This window comes from Mytilus galloprovincialis, chromosome 12 (assembly GCF_965363235.1).
Source record: "Mytilus galloprovincialis chromosome 12, xbMytGall1.hap1.1, whole genome shotgun sequence".
Classification (NCBI taxonomy): domain Eukaryota; kingdom Metazoa; phylum Mollusca; class Bivalvia; order Mytilida; family Mytilidae; genus Mytilus; species Mytilus galloprovincialis.
The window spans coordinates 77,103,391-77,123,260 of record NC_134849.1 but is presented as its reverse complement, the minus strand read 5'-3'; the positions used below and the strand labels follow the sequence as shown (position 1 = coordinate 77,123,260).

At 33.2% G+C, this 19,870-nt stretch overlaps 1 protein-coding gene and 1 long non-coding RNA gene across 2 annotated transcripts in view; both read left to right on the top strand.

Moving 5' to 3' along the window:
* LOC143054898 (uncharacterized) overlaps positions 1–19,870 on the top strand; it is a 241,665-nt gene that overhangs the window by 78,646 nt on the left and 143,149 nt on the right. The window lies entirely within an intron of this gene.
* The window catches only part of LOC143054890 (uncharacterized), a 70,696-nt gene that overhangs the window by 35,295 nt on the left and 15,531 nt on the right, over positions 1–19,870 (top strand). Inside the window, exons 9-11 of the mRNA XM_076227977.1 lie at positions 6,341–6,606; positions 17,731–17,758; positions 18,742–19,119. Of these exons, the coding sequence (XP_076084092.1) occupies positions 6,341–6,606; positions 17,731–17,758; positions 18,742–19,119 (672 nt within the window). The remainder of the gene's footprint in view (positions 1–6,340; positions 6,607–17,730; positions 17,759–18,741; positions 19,120–19,870) is intronic.

Below are 19,870 nucleotides of genomic sequence, written 5' to 3'. Positions count from 1 at the left end.
TTGTGTCAGTTTTTCTCCTCTTATATTTAATGCGTTTCCCTCAGTTTTTGTTTGTTACCCCTATTTTGTTTTTTGTCCATGGATTTATGAGTTTTGAACAGCGGTATACTACTGTTGCCTTTATTTACTGTTCTATAGTTATGCCCTATTATAAATTCAAACATTGTGATTGTTTGTCGAAAATGTGAGACATAGCGATCCTACATTTTGTCTGCAGCGTCCCAAAATTTTAACTCTTTAGTTTTTGAAATTTTTATAACTTTCCTGGATTCCTAGCAAACTTGGACAGAAGCTTGTTTATGATCATATGATACGTAATATCCAAAAGTAAATTTTGTAAAAAATACATTTTTTTAGTCTCTTACTTATTTATGGACTTTTTCTGTATGGAAACATAACATTCATTCTGTGGCTAAAATTTTAATAATTTCTTAAACTATCTTCGATTTGTACCAAACTTGGACAGAAGCTTGTTTGTAATCAAAAGCTTAGGTATCTGGAAGGAAATTTAATTAAAATTTTTGTTCTTGTTTTTCCGTATTTTACATATTAATTGACTTAGCTTTTCTTCCAGTTAACATTACATACAGTCTGCAGTTAATTTTTTTTTAAACATTTATTAGATTCAAAAACTCCACTGGATTTTTACCAAACTTAGATAGATGCTTCTTACATATAAAAGATGTTTAGAGAGGAATATTGTTATTATTTTTTCCTCATTTTTGTTGAGCCTGCGATTAACAGCAAAAGTAGGCGAAATACCGGGTTCTGCGGAACACTTACGATTTTTTTCAATTCTGTGCTCTAACTTGATAAACTGATACACATTACTTTTAACCCAAAAACCAAGATCAAGTTTGAATTTTGGTGCCGTCATTTTACTATTATGGTAATGGTTATGCCCAGTTACTAATGGAAACAAAATACCATAAAATCACAGGCCCTAGATATGGCATAAGCATATACAGAAATTAACAGAGCTTATTGTATAGATTTTATTTTAGTACAACAATTTTATATGACAAACATATGAAAAAAAGTGATTTTTGATAATTATTTAAAGAAGAAAATGGTTTAGTTAAAAACATCAAAGCTGTTATTAAATAAATATTTGAAATAATACACATCTATAAGGGACGACATCAAAAGTTCAATGTAGGATAAACAACTTAATTCATTAGTTTTTTTCACTAACACCTTACCCCCCCCCCCCTCCCCATTTAACTAAATTTGGGAAAAATTGATTGACCAATAAGGATATATATAAAATTGATGTCAATAAAACAAAACTTGCAGCAATGTTGACCGCCCCCAAACCCCACCCCAAACCTATTTGAATTAAGTTTGCTATCCTCCATTGTTTTTTTGGTGTCGTCTCTAACCTTTTTGAAATAATAAACATCTATAATTGTAAACTTACAAGAGGTGCTATCCAGCACTTTCATTATTATATGAGAGGGGCAATTTTTTTCGGGGAAAGGTGCTTATAATTTCTGCTTGATATTTTCAATTTTCAGAACTTGTTCAGTAACTTTTTCTATAATCCATTACTATCATGTCTCTTTCAGCATCCTTATATTGGGTGAATACCACCTTGACAACATTTATTTTAAATGTCTTTCCTAAAACAAATTTAAAGGCGTTTCCAGCCATATACAGGCACTGGGTGAAATTAATTTTTACTCAAATTATACAAGAGACTACATAAAATCAAATAATTCTTTTAAAATATCTTGGTTGCTAAGGACATTTATAAATCATTGTGTAAGAACATTTTTGTACGACTATTGTACACGAAATGTATAAATAGTATAGCCCATCCCCTCTTTTCACCTACAACGCAATTTTATCACATTCAAAGATAAAGGTTTTAAAAATTTATACCAGATCCAACTGGCAGATATTCTTGTTGTCTTCCAGAGCTCTTTGTATATTGATGCTTGCAGAAAGTAAAAAAAATAAAAAAATACCGCACTCTGTGGAAAATTCTGAACGGAAGTCCCTAAGCAAAAGGCAAAATTGAAAGCACATACACATCAAACAAATGTATGATGATCCTGTCTTCCAACCAAGATGGCTAAGAATAGAACTAACGGGTAAAATTCAAGTTTTGTCGATTATTTTGAAAACTGTTATGTATAGAAAAAATCTGACAAGGCCCAAAATGTTCAAAATGTTGAGCTCTACCAATTGTCGTTTAAGACAGAACTGTCAGAAGACTTTTTATAGTGCATTATATAACACTGCAATTACTCTAAGGGCTTTACATGATAAAAAACAAAAATAAAAAAAATTATACATACAGGAAACTTTGAAGTCAAAAACAGACCAACATATGTTTAAAACAGACAACATCAAATCAACTGTACCTTATGTCATTACTAAGAACCCCACCAAAAATTGGGGGTGATCTCATGTGCTCCGGAAGGGTAAGCAGATCCTGCTCCACATTTGGTACTCGTCGTGTTGCTCATGTTATAACAAACAGTCTAATTAAAAAGATCACATTCACGAAAGGGGAGGGGATTGTAGTTACGACGTAAGGAATATATCCGATATCATCTGTGAAACAGTTATTCCATTACGGTAAACAGTCCGTGTAATTTACGATGGAATAATTTCAACTTCACCATTTGGAACTCTTGGTTTAATAGCTTCCATGTGAGCAGCAACCCTCTATCAAGGAAATCATGATAGGAAATACTAGCACGGGAATATTGTATCAATTAAGAGATATATATACTCCGTATTCAAGGTGATTTGGAACCACAATATGTCAGTAGCATGAATTCGTATCCTGGCCAGGCAGAAACAAAAGTTGCTTCCGCAAATTTACAGATCTAACATTGTTTGACTGTTATTTAGACAAATTATATATACATACAAACATATTACATGACTGACAAATAGATAACGATAAATCTTACGGGGCGATGGATCACATAATTTTGATACAGTACTCTACAAAATAAAATATATAACCAGTCTAAAAGGGTACAACATCACCAAAAATAACAATGAAATGAACAAATGTTAGATATTTCGGATAGCACGATTTAATAACAAGATCTTTGTAGAATACCATCTTATATTAGTACCGTTGTGCAAATTTTTAGACTGATATAACTTTTTCCTTATCTGCACAATATCGTCTATTCTAGTCGATCCGGCATATAGTAAATTTGCTGGTTGGTCCTTTTTTTTAAAGACTTCTGTATATGTATATACAACTCGTCCAAACATCAACCCAACAATTTTAGATCTGTAAATTTGCTTTCCCAAATTTGTTGTTCTTCTCTCGCGTGGATTCGAACCTATGCTACTGAAATATCGTGACACCAAATCTCCTGCACTGTAGCCGTCACGATAAACCACACGACCATCTGAAGCTTTGGGTGGCCGGGTGTTACCTTTCCAGGTCAGTTTTAATCTAGCGTCGTACTACAGTACATGATATATAAGGCATGGAGATGTTATTTTTACATATCAGCTAAATTATCTATAGTAAAGGATCCTACACAATAATGCAAGATAAAGTCACAGAAAATAATAATATTTATAAGTACTTTGAGCCAGTGACAACTCTATAACAGATTTATCCATCGGATCACCAGCAGTGATGGTGACACATGGCTGTGTACATTATGTATATGCAATCAGTCTAAACATCAACCCAACAATGTTAAATCTGTTAATTTACTTTCTCAAATTTTTTGTTCTTCCCTTTCCGGGATTCGAACCCATGCTACTGAGATATTGTGACACCAAATCGCATGCACTGTAGCCGTCCTGCTAGACCACCTGACCACCTGTGCTTCATAAAAATGAAGCTTTCGGTGGCCAGGTGTTACCTTTTCATGTCAGTTTTAATCTAACGTTGTACTACAGTACATGATATATAAGGCATGGAGATGTTATTTTCAAAGATCAGCTAAATTATCTATAGTAAAGGATCCTACAAATTAATGTAAGATACAGTCACAGAAAATTATTATATTTATAAGTATGTCTAAGCCAGTGACAACTCTACAACATATGTATCCATCGGATCACCAGCAGTGATGGTGATACATGGCTGTGTACATTTATATATACAACTCGCCTAAACATCAACCAAACAATGTTAGATCTGTAAATTTGCTTTTGCAATTTTTAAAGCAATTGCTTTTAGGCTATCGCGTATGGCCATCTTTGTGACCCAGATCAGAGACTCCGCCCATATCAAGCCATAGTATTTTGTTAAACAGGCTCCTGGTCTGTCATTCTTTAACACCTATGTATGTTTTCTAATGCAATACATAGCTTGAAACTTTAAAAAAAACGTTAGTGGATTTAAGAAGTTTCAGAATATGTTTTTGTAGATGTATTTTTGTATTTAAAGGGTCAACCGTTTGACTATCAAATAACATAGAAGTCCGAGTGAAAAAAAGTACATTTTTATAACTGCGATTCCGTTTTCCGCCGTTCGTACGATGTTTCAACAAAATATGGATTCATTTCAGTTGTTGATTTAGTATTGAAAATTTAACTGAATTATCTCCTATTAAATACGGTTTTATATGTTTAATTTGTGTTTCTTTAAGAGGTCAGGTGCTCTTGTTCATTCATAAAATTATTGTTCATTCATACATTTATCGTAAAATCAAAATCACTACACAGGTTAATGCGTAGTGTCAAATGATTACCTGTAATCTAAAAATAGACAAACTTTGTTTGCGCAAATAATTTAGCGGAACGAAACCCTTGTTGAAAACACATAACAATAAGTTCGTTTTCCTTTTCTGTCAAACTCCGTAATATTTATCGATCACCTTACTAATGAAATGGACCCGTCCAAACGTAGTAGATGCCAAGTCGGTCCAGATGAAGAGATATTTCAATTTGGAATTTTCTAGTTACATAGATTGAAAAAAAGTACGTCTTTTTAAATATCATGATCAAAACTGGGAATGCATAACAAATGTCAGATGAAACCATTATCCTCGTCTTTTCAGTGAACAAGTCTACTACGTTTGTTGACACTCGACGGTCCACCGTGTTAGCAATTTTATTTCACATGTTTTCGAAATATTGAAGATCATTTTTCGCAATGTTTCCTGAAAATTGATAAATGTCAAAGCAACGTAGAGCTGTTTGTTCTTGTTCGTATAATAAAATTGAGAATGGAAATGGGGAATGTGTCAAAGAGACAACAACCCGACCATAGAAAATTTACAACAGCAGAAGGTCACCAACAGGTCTTCAATGCAGCGAAAAATTCCCGCACCCGGAGGCGTCCTTCAACTGGCCCTAAACAATACATCAGTGATAACGATTTAATGTCATGTTTGTCTGTGATGACCCCCCCCCTTTCGGGATTGCATGAGAATTATAGTTATCTCGTACCCACATGCACTTGTTTCTATCCATAGGAAGGTGGGCTATCCATATAAAACTATTTCGGATAGAAACAAGTGCCTGTGCTCGTACCGCATCAGAAGGACATACATGTATATCAACTGAGCAATAATGTTTGGAACATAGTTTTAAAAATGATGACAAAGTACCATTATGAAAATATTTTTATTAAGCTGAAATATATATTTATTCTTTACATGTTTATGTCTTGTAAGATATTTTATTTCTTTCCCGTTTTTTAACATTTGCGTCTGGAAAGTTGAAATGTTTTAACTTAATCATTTGTGTTAATGGTTAAATATAAATTAATAATGAAAATTGTTAAAATTAAATCTATAAAGGAAATTATTGCCCAGTTACAAACACTACCAGGGGATAATCCATGATGATTTCTTTTTGAGTTATATGTTTCAGCACATGTATATTTGACCCCAACTTTAGCCTGGTAAACGTGTTGTCTCCTTGTGAAATATAAAACATATTAAAAATGACTTTCTGCTAAAGTCTTTTATTTATATAAAGTTAAAACCTTCTTACTTCTAACTAGACAACACTCATGTCAGGTTTAATTATTATATATATGTGGATGAAAAATAAAAGTCCCCAAACATTAACATGACAGCAATTGCTTTTACAGCCTTTAAGGCTTTGATTTTGTTCTTCCCTCGCCGGGATTCGAACCCATTCTACTGAGATATCATGACACCAATTCGCCTTCACTGTAGCCGTCCCGCTAGAACACATGACCACCTGGCCTTCATAAAAATGAAGCTTTCGGTGGCCGGGTGTTACCTTTCCACGTTAGTTTTAATTTAGCGTTGTACTACAGTCATGATATATAGGGCATGGAGATGTTATTTTTACAGATCAGCTAAATTATCTATGTATATATACAGTATGGCACATGAATTTGTGATACCAATAACCACATTTGTATTTTCAGGTTTAAGTGAAGATGCTTTAAACCAGATACCAAGTGATATTGAATTGTTGCGTTTTTCAATGAAATGTCCATCAGGCCAAATGCTTGAATTAGTTACATATCTAGAAATATCTGATGAATGGGATGATATCACACACAATTATCCAAACGATATAAAACTAGTAAAGTTTTTGGTTTTATCATGCATGAAAGAAAAGAAAATTAAATTCAAAGCGTTGGCAGAAGCTCTGACCAAAATGAATATATCAACGCATCGTTTATGTCAAGTAAGATTTCACAAATAATTTGTAAAGATACATTAACCTATTTAGATATTCTATAAAGTTATATATGTGAATAGTTTACCTGGTATAACCTTAATAAGTTTGAAATGATATGTGGCAATATTGTCATTTTTTATAAAAGAAAAACTGAGATCGTAATGATATATTAAGTTTTCTTTTTGATATTAATTAGAATGTTGATTTTTCTTCACAATCTGCATTGAGTTTAACTGTCCAGTTAGATAAAATAGCTGTTCGTACGATGTTTTTCCAGTCTAGTTTGTTGTTATGTTGATTTATCATTTCTTTGAATGATGGGAGTTGATGCAAGTCCAGTATGTCATTTATTCTTTTAAAGAAGCTATTTGCTCGACCTGCGGTATGTTGTTTCCATGCAACTTCACATATTGATTTGTTATGACTCGTTCCTATTGAGCGTAACAGACTCAACTTTTTCGGAGCTCATCAGTTCTTAGCAGTGCTCTCAGAAGCAAGTAGCCGATGTAGCTGTTCTATTTGGGAGTGATTGGATATGCATCAAAGTGCTAAGATGATATAAGGTTGCTAAGCCATATAGAAGACGTGGAATGACGTATACTTGGTAAATCTTGCATAGAGTTCTTGTTCAGAAAGTATAGTTTTCCTCGTTCTAGTAATATCCTGTCATTGATATTAATTTTAGTTTCCTCAGATGATGTTCTTTTAAGACCTACATGTGTTTTTTCTGATTTAAATTTCATTATATTATCGCCTTAATTAAAATTTCTGTTGTTTTATAGTATTCTTTCACTAGTTCGTTTGTTGACACTTTTAACTATTGTATTGCTTTTTACTGGATGGACTAAGAATCTATGGTCGTTTGAGTAATCAAACACCGTGTTGAACATTTCCTGCATTTCGTGTTGTTAGAAATCCTGCATATGTATACCCTATAAATATTCCAATGTTATGAGCTTCTAGTTCTGATAGTTACTCATCGATGTATTGTTTGTATAGATGTGAAGATAAGACTCCATCTTGATTACTCCCTGATCAATACTAAATGACAGACGTGTGTCTCCTTGCATTCCACAGTTGATGTGACACCATTGTATACTAGTATATCATCAATTACTTTCTGACTTATTTCTCGTTGTGCTGTGATGCACATAAGGCCGACACTAGCTCTCACCATAACACTCTATCTTATACTCGTCATGCCAACCCGAACTCCTTCATTTCGTGTTCCACTGTTCTTATCCATGTTTCTGCAGGTCTTCCCATTCTCATCTTGCCAGTTGGAGTCCACCTCAGTGACACTGGTTCCTGACTGGTTACTTTGTTGGGCCAGAATATTTTACATAATCTTTTCAAGCCGGTATCGTGGAATGCAGCCAGTTATTTGAAGTCAGTTTGTAAAATTCTTCCACATTCTGAGTCATAAAGAAGTATAGATTTGACATTGCGGTTGTAGATTTTAAGTTTTGTGTTTCTTAGGCAGGGCATAACGATTTCCAGATTGACAGAAGGATGCTTTAGCTTTACTTAGTCTTTAACCACCAAAAATTACAATACACATAGCCATGAGGATTTGAATTGCACTGCCTCCAATATTGTTTACGGTATTGAATGTACTCTTTGTAGATTGATCTACGTCGGGGAAACTCGACAAAGACTCAATTTTAGGATGAATGATCATCGGTCTAATGTTAATGATCCTAATAACAACAAATTTCTCTATAAACATTTTAATCAGCTTGACCATTCTATTGTTTCAATGAAAGTCCGGATTATAGAGAAAATATATCATCCAACAAATGACCCCATATTGAGTACACCATATCGTTTACAAAGAGAAGACTTTTGGATTAGAGAGTTGGGAACAGACATTCCCTATGGATGCAATGATAAAATTGATGGTGTAGGTATTTTATCTAGTCCCAGGTGTAGTACTGTCAATACATTAAAATTATTTAATACTTCTGCTCGACGAAATAGAAGTCATGGTCACAGAAAATATATACCACCTGCTGTACACACCGTGACAATTGATAGTCTATTAACGTCTGTTCAAAAACCTTTAGGAATTCATCATATTAGAACTAAATTATACTCCATTCCATTGTCAAAACTTTCTTTACTATTTCAAGATGCCAAAAATACTTCCGTTACTGATTCTCGTTCTGTTTTGTATAGATTAGTTGCAATTATCATGGACATTGCTAACCATAGACTATTCAAACCCGTATTGACTACATCCAATAGTGAGGTAAACCGTTACTTTTTTAAGGTAGAATTCGCCAATAAAGATTTAGATGCTGTAAATATTGGCAATATTTACCATCAAATTTCTGTACAAAAAACTATACCTGATTACTTAAAAAATAAAGCTACACCTGTTATTTCTTATACTTACACCAAGTCTATTGCTTTAAAGATTTTCAACCACAAGAGAGTTTTAGAGGCTTTTAACCTCAAAGATACAAAATCCAAGCCTCCGGATTGCTCATGTGCATCTTCTCAATACAATTATAGTCCAGCTGGTCATATCATTACTGGTGACCTTGGTATTGTTACCAATGAACAACTAAAGAGAGTAGCTAGCCAAGGGACGAAAGTATAGAATCCCCTAGCCGATCAACTGGAAAAAGAATTTCAAGTTACTGATGGATGCAGTTGAGGACTATGCAAGAAAATGGATAAAGCGCGAACCAGACGAACCCGACCTGGACACTCTGTCTGAATGGATCAAAGCTATTCGATCATGCATTCAGAGGCGCATACAAAAACTAAGATGTAATATGAGTACTAGAGTTTCTAACCCTTTCAAGAATCCGGAGGTTGTGGATGCTTTATCCTCTTTGCATGACAAATATGTCGTTGTTCCGGCAGATAAAGCCTCTAATAATATTGTCTTCATATGTAAAAAACATTATTTGCAATGTCTCACTACAGAGCTTGGAATTGATAAAACTACTGGTAATCCTACATATTCTTTAACATCATTTACCAAGGATGAAATTTTACAAAATCATAAATCTGTCCTTCTTTCTTTTGGTATCAACATCAAAGAAAACGAAGAAAACTTGCCCTCATTATACTGGATACCTAAATTACACAAAACTCCATATAAAGAACGATACATAGCTGGGTCTTCAAAATGTTCGACTAAACATCTTTCTAAAGTATTGACTACTATTCTTTCTACAGTTAAAGATGGGCTTCAAAAATATTGTGAGGAGATATATTCTACCAGTGGTGTTAACCAGATGTGGATTCTCAAAAATTCGAAAGATCTACTACTTAACCTTCGATCACAATCTTTGCAATTTTGCAGCAACATAAAAACTTTTGATTTTTCTACGCTATATACTACTATTCCCCATGCTCAGTTGAAAGATCGGCTTCACCATCTCATAAAACAGAGCTTTTTCTATAAAAATGGGAATCGTAGATACAAATTTCTTGTTTTGGGATACAATAATTCATATTTTGTGAAGAATCACACTGAATCTTCCAGAAAATATACTGAAGATGATATTATTAAAATGCTGGACTTTTTGATCGACAATATATTTGTTGAGTTTGGAGGATTTATATTTCAACAGACAGTAAGTATTCCAATGGGTACTAATTGTGCACCCCTGCTGGTTTGTTTTTGTATTCGTATGAAGCAGAATTTATTCAGAACCTTCTTAAAGACAAAAAGAAAAAGCACCTTGCGAAATTCTTTAATTTTACTTTCCGATATATTGATGATGTTTTATCATTGAACAACCCATACTTCAGCCAATACTTACATCTCATATATCCCAGTGAACTTGAAATTAAGGATACTACTGATACTAGAAGGACTGCTTCATACCTTGATCTTTTCCTCAATATTGACGTAGATGGACGACTTCACACGAAAATCTATGATAAACGGGACGATTTCAACTTCCCAATTATCAATTTCCCATTTCTCAGCAGTAACATACCCTCTGCCCCTTCGTATGGTGTTTACATATCACAATTGATACGTTATTCACATGCTTGTTCACACTATACGGACTTCATATACAGGAGTGTGCTCCTTACGCAGAAACTGCTCCAACAAAGATATGAGGAGGACAGATTAAAATTGACACTCCGTAAATTTTATGGACACCATCACGAATTGGTGGATCCATATGATGTCTCTTTAAGCAAACTAGCTAAGGACATTTTTACCACATGGTAGATTGTGGTTTGTCATTATGTCGTCTAATCTTTTAATTACCAAACGTGACTTATTCCCGATTGTGACTGTTTTGCTGAATGTGAATTCGCATAACTATAAGTAGTGTTTCTGTACTTGTTTATCCCATATTCATGTATTTAGTTTACATGTTTAATGTTATATTTGTAATTCTCATCGGATTTTGTCAAATGTGTTGACGTCTTTTTATTATATTTAGGTGTTACGGATAGAAAAATTAATCACCGCCTTTATTAATTATATTAAATTTTGTACGATTATTTACATTTGAAGTTGGACTCATAACAAACTGGACATATATATATTACAGTTAATTGCTATTAATAAGTATTGCAATATGCATTTTGTTTAAATTAATTATCAGTATTTAGTTCTGATATAATCTTAAATCAATCCTAATTCTATCTCACTTTGATAGTTTTTCATATGTGACGTCATGCTGTTTCTAAATTTCATAAATTCAAATGTGGCATAACGTTTGTACCTTTTCGCCATCGTATGTGACGTCACATTTTTGTAATTACGTTGACGCCTGGACTGATTCGGGTGTGTCTATTCTGTGTTAAACTTTAATAGCATTATGTATTCGGGTTTAGTTTTCTGTAATTAGTTAATACTTCAGTTTCATTATGTATATCTCTTTCATATTCATTTGTTAAAATTTACTGTTTGCAATTGCATGAATTGTTCTATATAATAAGGATGTTCTTATTCCGGGCATAAAAACAATGCCGTATTTGGTAAAACCTTTTCAACATTTGATCTTCAGTGCTGTACAACTGTGTACCTTTTTCACTTTCGATCTTTTATATCTGGGCGTTATGTATTCGGGTTTAGTTTTCTGTAATTAGTTAATACTTCAGTTTCTTTATATATATCTCTTTCATATTCATTTGATAAAATTTACTGTTTGCAATAGCATGAATTGTTCTATATAATAAGAATGTTCTTATCCCGGGAATAAAAACAATGCCGTATTTGGCGAAACCTTTTCAACTTTTTATCTCCAGTGCTGTACAACTTTGTACTTTTTTCACTTTCGATCTTTTATATCTGGGCGTCACTTGTAAGTCCTGTGTGGACAAGGCGCGTTTTTGGCGTATTGAATTTTAAACCTGATGCTTTTTGTTATCTATTAATCATGTTTTTCTTTGTCTAATATGTTCTCCTATTTATTTGTATTGTAGTCCTGTAATATTATGTTGTCATTTCAATGTTATATTTAACTTTGCCATTAAAGTGCGAGGTTTGGCATGCCACAAAACCAGGTTCAACCCACCACTTTTATTCCCCTTTAAAAGTGTCCTGTACCAAGTCAGGAAGATGGCCATTGTTATATTATTGTTCGTTTCTGTGTGTGTTGCATTTTAACGTTGAGTCGTTTGTGTTTTCTCTTATTTTTGAGATATTGAGATCAGACGTGGCACGGGTAACTTGTCTATCCCAAATTCATGTATTTGGTTTTCTTGTTATATTTGTTATTCTCGTGGTGTTTTGTCTGATGCTTGGTCCGTTTCTGTGTGTGTTACGTTTCGGTGTTATGTCGTTGTTCTCCTCTTATATTTAATGTGTTTCCCTCGGTTTTAGTTTGTTACCCCGATTTTGATTTTTGTCCCTGGATTTATGAGTTTTGAACAGCGGTATACTACTGTTGCCTTTATTTGATTATCACTGCTTAGTACACTGCCTAGGTATGCACAGTCCTCTCTTTCCTCGATGTTTAAGGATCCAATGTTTATTGGAATTTTTTTTTGATTGACCTGACTTTCTCGATCATGTTTATTTTTGAGCCAAGGTTTTTTAAAATAAGAAGTTTTCTTTTGCATTTTTGTTCTGTTGCTGGATAGTAAACAAGTGTCATCTACAAAGTCCAAATCTTCAAGAAAGGAGGTAAAAAGTAAAACCACAAAATTACTGAACTCCGAGGAAAATTCAATAAGGAAAATCAAAAATCAAAAGGCAAAATCAAAAGTCCAAACACATGTAAAATGAATGAATAACAACTGTCATATTCCTGACATAGTACAGGCATTCTCTAATGTAGAAAATGATGGATAGAACCTGGTTTTATAGCTAGCTAAACCTTTCACTTGTATGACAGTCGCATCAAATTCCATTACATTGTCAAGGATGCATGAACAAAACAAAAGTACTCAAAGAGTAAAAATGTCAAAAATAGGGGTATTGCAGTCAATATTGTGTTATTATCTAAGAGTCCGTCTTATTCCAGTGTTTTACATTTTCTAAGGTTAATCTCATACACCAGTCAACATCTATTAAGAAGAGAAAAGGAGATATTATGCATCCTTGTTTGCACCTGTAAGAAAACCAAACAGAAAGGTGCCCGTTGTGCAATCCACTACATTCATAATTGTCCTAGAATATCGTTATCAGCTTGACTGTTTTTGATGGTACTCAATATCCTCTCAGTATGTTCCAGATATATTCTCTTATTACACTGTCAAATGCTCATTGGAAGTTAATACTATTTTGTGCTGCCACTCTATGGATTGCTCTATGATGTATGATGAGGGTAAAAAGATGGTAAATGCAGCCTAGCTCTGTTATTACTAAAACATGCCTGTTCTTCGTGCAACTTCCTGTTGATGGAATCAGTAATTATATTCTTAATGACCCTGAGGAATACTTTACTAGGGATTGAAAGTAGTGATATTCCTCGCCAGTTGTATCAAAGATTCAGGTTTCGTTTTATTTTGTAGTTTTACAATAATGCATTTGTCCCATTCAGTTGGTATTTATTTATCTATCCTTTTTTCAGAAATAGATAATGTTTATATTATCTCGCTTGTTGACAGTATATCTGAGTTTAGTAATTCAGCACTTATGGTATCTATGACTGGTACTTTACCATGTTTTAGTTGTCATATTGCCTATTGGATCTTATTTTTGCGTACAGCTTCTGTGTCTATTTCAAGTGCATCTCCAAACGGTTGAATGTGAGGTATATAGTCGTTTGCTTCAGCCCTATTCATGATATTTTTGAAGTGTTCTGCCAAAAGATCTAACTTTTCCTCGTCTGTAGTTGGTAGCTTCCTCTCTTTTGATGTATCCTCAATAACATCCCAATATTCAAAATCTACACCTAGATAGTAGAGTTTGTCTAGCAAGATTTGATGATTGACTATATCAAATGCAACTGTCTAATGTTGTTATAAATAATATTTTTGACTATTGACTTCTGAGAATACTTCTGATAATATAGTAACATAGTAAGTGAGAGTCCTTCAGTAAAACGGAAATTTAGGTTTGATTTATTGATCTTCTTTAAACCTGTCTTTTCAATCAGCACGTAATCGTATACTTTCCTAAAAGCAAATGTAACTGTTATGCCTCTGTTATTTGTAGCTTGGGTTAGATTGTTCCCCTTTTTAAGAACTGAATTTATAACTATAACCTTTTCAAGCGGGTTGCTACTTTTCTTTTTACAAATATCTGATCGAAAATAATCTGGTATATATGGGTTATTTCATACCCTTCTTTCCATTTTTAACCGGATTTTTGTGACAAAAATGTCGGTTATTGATTTGGGGATGTACAGCGGGAGGCCGGGCAGTCGGGCGGCCGGGCAGTCGGGCGGGCGGCAATCAAATGTTGTCCGTGCATTAACTCATGAACCGTTCAACCAAAGCTTTTAAAATTTTAATATGTTGTTACTGACAACTAAATGAAGGTCAAGTTCAATAATGGCGATTTTGACTTTTACCGTTCAGGAGTTATGGTTCTTGAAAGATTGAAAAATGGAGTTTCCAGTCGTGTCCGTGCATTTACGCATGAACTGTTCTACCAAAGCTTCCCAAATTTTAATATGTTGTTACTGATGACAAAATGGAGGTCAAGTTCAATAATGACGATTTTGACTTTTACCATTCAGGAGTTATGGTTCTTGAAAGATTGAAAAATGGAGTTTCCAGTTGTGTCCGTGCATTTACGCATGAACTGTTCTACCAAAGCTTCCCAAATTTTTATATGTTGTTACTGATGACAAAATAGAGGTCAAGTTCAATAATGACGATTTTGACTTTTACCGTTCAGGCGTTATGGTTCTTGAAAGATTGTAAAATGGCGTTTCCATTCACGTTGTTGCATTTACTCATGAACCATTCAATCTATGCTTTTCAAATTTTAATATGTTGATACTGATGACAAAATGGAGGTCAAATTTGATATTGACGATTTTCACTTTCACCATTCATCAGTAATGGTTCTTGTGATATTGCCAGGACACAAATAAATATTAATAAATCCGGTTTGCTGTCGTTGTGACAGCCTCTTGTTAAGTGTTTGAATAGCAATAAATATTCCTTCTTAGGTTACTTGTATTTTCTTTTTAGCTCACCTGGCCTAAAAGGCCATGTGAGCTTTTCTCATCACTTGGCGTCCGTCGTCGTCGTCGACGTCGTCGTCGTCGACGTCGTCGTCGTCGTTAACAATTTTTCAAACATCTTCTCCTCTGAAACTACTGAATGGATTTGAATGAAACTTAGCATGATTGTTCCTTAGAGTATCCTGCACAAAGTGTGTGCTTCGATTTTTGATCCGTCAAAAAACATGGCCGCCGTTACTTAAAATAGAACATAGGGGTCAAATGCAGTTTTTGGCTTATATCTCAAAAACGAAAGCATTTAGAGCAAATCTGACATGGGGTAAAAATGTTCATTAGGTCAAGATCTATCAGCCCTGAAATTTTCAGACGAATCAAACAAACCATTGTTGGGTTGCTGCCACTTAATTGGTAATTTTAAGGAAATTTTGCAGTTTTTGGTCATTATCTTGAATATTATTATAGATAAAGATAAACTGTAAACAGCAAAAATGATCAGCAAAGTAAGATCTACAAATAAGTTAATATGACCAAAATTGTCAATTGACCCCTTAAGGGGTTATTGTCCTTTAATGACAATTTTTCACAATTTGTTCATCATATTTGCTAACTTTAAAAAATCTTCTACTCTGAAACTGTTGAATGGATTTGGATGAAACTTAGCATGATTGTTCCTTAGATTATCCTGCACAAAGTGTGTGCTTCGATTTTTGATCCGTCAAAAAACATGGCCGCCGTTACTTAAAATAGAACATAGGGGTCAAATGCAGTTTTTGGCTTATATCTCAAAAACGAAAGCATTTAGAGCAAATCTGACAGAGATAAAAATGTTCATTAGGTCAAGATCTATCAGCCCTGAAATTTTCAGATGAATCAAACAAACCATTGTTGGGTTGCTGCCACTTAATTGGTAATTTTAAGGAAATTTTGCAGTTTTTGGTCATTATCTTGAATATTATTATAGATAAAGATAAACTGTTAAAAGCAAAAATGTTAAGCAAAGTAAGATCTACAAATAAGTCAATTTGACCAAAATTGTCAATTGACCTCTTAAGGAGTTATTGCCCTTTAAAGACTTTTTTTCACAATTTGTTCATCATGTTGACTTACTTTAAAAAATCTTCTCCTTTGAAACTGCTGTATCAATTTCAGCCAAACTTAGGCTAAATGAGTTTTAGAGTTTCAGAGTATCTAGTATAAATTTTATATTTCATTTCCTTGTATGTCAAGAAACATAGCTCCTATGGCTAAAATAGAACATAGGAGAAAATGATTTTTTTTTTGCTTTTGAAGAAAATAGGACGATTCAAAGAACATTTAAATAAATTGAAAAGCCAAAATAATCATTGATATGAGATTAAACCAAAAAAATTCAGGTGAGCGATTCAGGCTCTTGAGAGCCTCTTGTTTGGTAATAGTTTTTGAGACCTCTTTATTTGAATTGACCCTTTTTGTGCTGCTAGTAAGTAATTCGTCCTTAAAATTTGAATTTTCTTGTGAAGTAGGTAGAACTTTGAAGTATTCTGCAAAAGTTTTTCTTTGACTTGAAGGCGTTTTTTCTGTTTTATGGACATTTATCAGAATTTCAGGAGCACTGATCTTTACACTTGATTTATTTCGCTTGATCAGTTGGAAAAAAAAGTTATCATTTGTGGTTTTTTCTAATCATTGCAGAATTTATTCTCTTTCTGTCGCTGCTTCCTTCAGCTGTTGACGACACAGAGCTGTTTTTGCTTATGTTTTCTCCACAAACAAAATATGGTTGTTTCTTGGTCGCACGGCAATATCCCATTCTTTGTGCTTCTTTTTGCTGGCTTGTTTCAGCTGTTTAACTTTTGGCAAGGCTTTGTTTTTGAACACCGTTTGCTTAATGAGATTTTTAGGTACTATTTTGTCTTCTGTTTTGTGGAGGATGGAGGTATTAAAGTTGGTTTACTTTTTCGTTCACATCACAATTGCTTAGTTACAAGTTGATTTTATTTGGTTGAGTTTCGTTTCTGTATATTCTTTTTGTCAGTTTTTTTCCCATAAAAGTTGTAAGTTGTGTGTCTTTTCTTTCCTTTTATTACTTCTGTCTTTAATCTTTTTGAATAAATTGAATATGACTGGTTGATGTGAAAACGAGCCAAAAGGACCTTTTTGCTTTACCATGGCAGTATTAATAACATCGTTTGAAAATATATATTTTATTTGTGAAGTTGATATGCCGTCATTATTATAAAATGTTGGTGTTGAATTTGTGATCATCTCCTGATATACGTGCAATTTGTTGGCTTTGGTAAATGTTGCCACTATAAACCAAACCTTGAACAACAGCAGGAAATTAATGTAAGTGCGATTCATTCTTAGGGCAGACATTTTTGAAAACATGACTGACACTTTTTATAGAAAAAAATGTGGTATGATTGCCACTGAGACATTAACTCTCAACAAGAGACACAGATGATTTAAAAAGCAAACTCTCTGAATGATTTTTTTTTCTCTCCCCGTTTTAATGTTTTTTGTAAAGAAATTTTGCAAATAGGATAAACCATACTTTGAGTGGATAATATGTTATTTTTTTCAGGTGAAAAGAGTCAGAAGAACAGAAACAAGTATGCTTTATTGTTGAATAATAAAGGGACATTAGCTTTGAAATTTATTTATGCAGAGTTGGCCCACATTTTAACATTACATCTAAAACATTCATAAAGTATATACAAATTGCGAAAAGTCACAAATAAACAATTAACAAACATTTACTCATTGGAATTAATCGGAATTCGTGCGTATTTCAGAATAAATCCAGTCTAACTATCCATTGCATAACTTAAGACTGCAGATGGGCACATATAATCATAAATAAATATCTTAAAAACAAATAATTATTTTATAACTCTAAACCTGTTTGATTTCATGGTCTAGATTGAAAATATATGTTCATCCCTGTTTAATCTGTATAAAAGTGTTTCTTTTGAAAGCAAGATCCGATGATGAAACTGGTAATCATGCTTACATTATTTCGATGTTCTCTTTTTTCAAATGTTTTTAACCCTAACAAACTCATATTTAATTGTTTTCTTTCTGATTAGTAGCTAATGCCCCTTTATCATGTTTATGTATAAAAATGATGTCTGTAAAATGGATATTAATTATATTTTGTAATGATACTTTCAAAGTTTCGCCTTGATGGTACATGCATCTTAGGCATGCTGTTTTCATTGCTGACTTCAACAATTCACCTTATTGCTTTTTCTTACAAAAGCATATTAAATTGTTTGTGTCTGATTAGTAATGCCCCTTTGTGTACTTTTAAAGTTTTTGAGAAGGGCTCTGTTGACGCCTCTAGTTTTTTTTCTTTATCGAAGTGTTTAGCTTTCTCTATTCAATGAATACAGATAAGTATTATAAAAGCTGTATTCATTATGATAACATCCGTTTTATTAAGGGATTTTTATACATGCTGATTTATGAGAATGGCAAAACAATAAGCAAAATAATGTCGTCATAATAATGTGCATAATATTTTGATGGATCAATAATCATAACTTTTTTTTAAAGATTATTTAATATAAATAAGAATGCTAAACTATTTCAGATATTTCTGCCGAACTCTTGGATTTTATTCCAACGGATGAGATTCTAGATAAATTAGCGACACAAATCGGTCAGGTATTTTTTCAACTGGGAGCTGCACTTGGTTTATCAATTGCCACTTTGGAAATTATTCAGAGCAATAATACCAGAGATTTGGTAACTCAGAATAGGGAAGTATTATTTACATGGAGAAAAGATGAAACAGTGAAACCTTCATTAAGGGTACTTATGCAAGCTCTATCTGACATCGGAAGAGGGGTTCCGTGTTTAGAGGAAATTCTTGAGGATGTTGATATAAACACACTGGTAGCTTCACAAGCAGTTAGAGACAAACCCAACAGAGGTCCACATATGAAAAGAGAAAAGCCGGGACAAAAAGGTAAGCTCAAAATGCATGTTTAGTAGCTATATATTAATATTTATTCATGTCTCCTTCGATTAAGAAAAGAATACCTAAGCACAAAGTTATGAAAAAACATTAACAAAGTCTCATTTAAAATTTAGGTACTTTATTTTTCCGATACTAAAGTTAGCTAGCTAGCTAGCTAGCTAGGTCAAGGTCATTTTTCAGGATTTTAGCTGTTCTTGTTGTTGACCCTTCCGTAGCGAAAAATATATTCTTATATGAAATTTTGAATTATATTCCTTTAAACAGAAATGGTGCGAATAATAAGTATTTTGATAGATAATCTATCAAATATTTATATGTTAGAATGATTTAAGTCAGAAGTTGTCGAAAATATATGTATAACTATTTTTGTTAAGTCGTGTGAGTTTTAAAGGTAGATGTTACACTTCTTATGTGATATATAATTTTTGCTGTGTGTGGTAATGTTTAATTTGAACTTGATCCTGTTTGGGGGCCAGATTTTCAAATGTCATTTTCATTTGTTAATAATCTATTTTTTATAAAATGATATATCTCATTGCATTTACCGATAAGTTACAAGTTTTGACAAATGAAAGAAAAAATATTTGGAACTATTTTTTAGACACATAAAGTTTGATCACACTTATTGTTTTTGATTTATTTTCAACAAAGATAACAAAGTATGTGGTAAATTTTTATATATTGTTTGTTTTCTGTTTACAATAGTTTTCTGAGGTTTAACTCACCCGTCCTGAAAGGA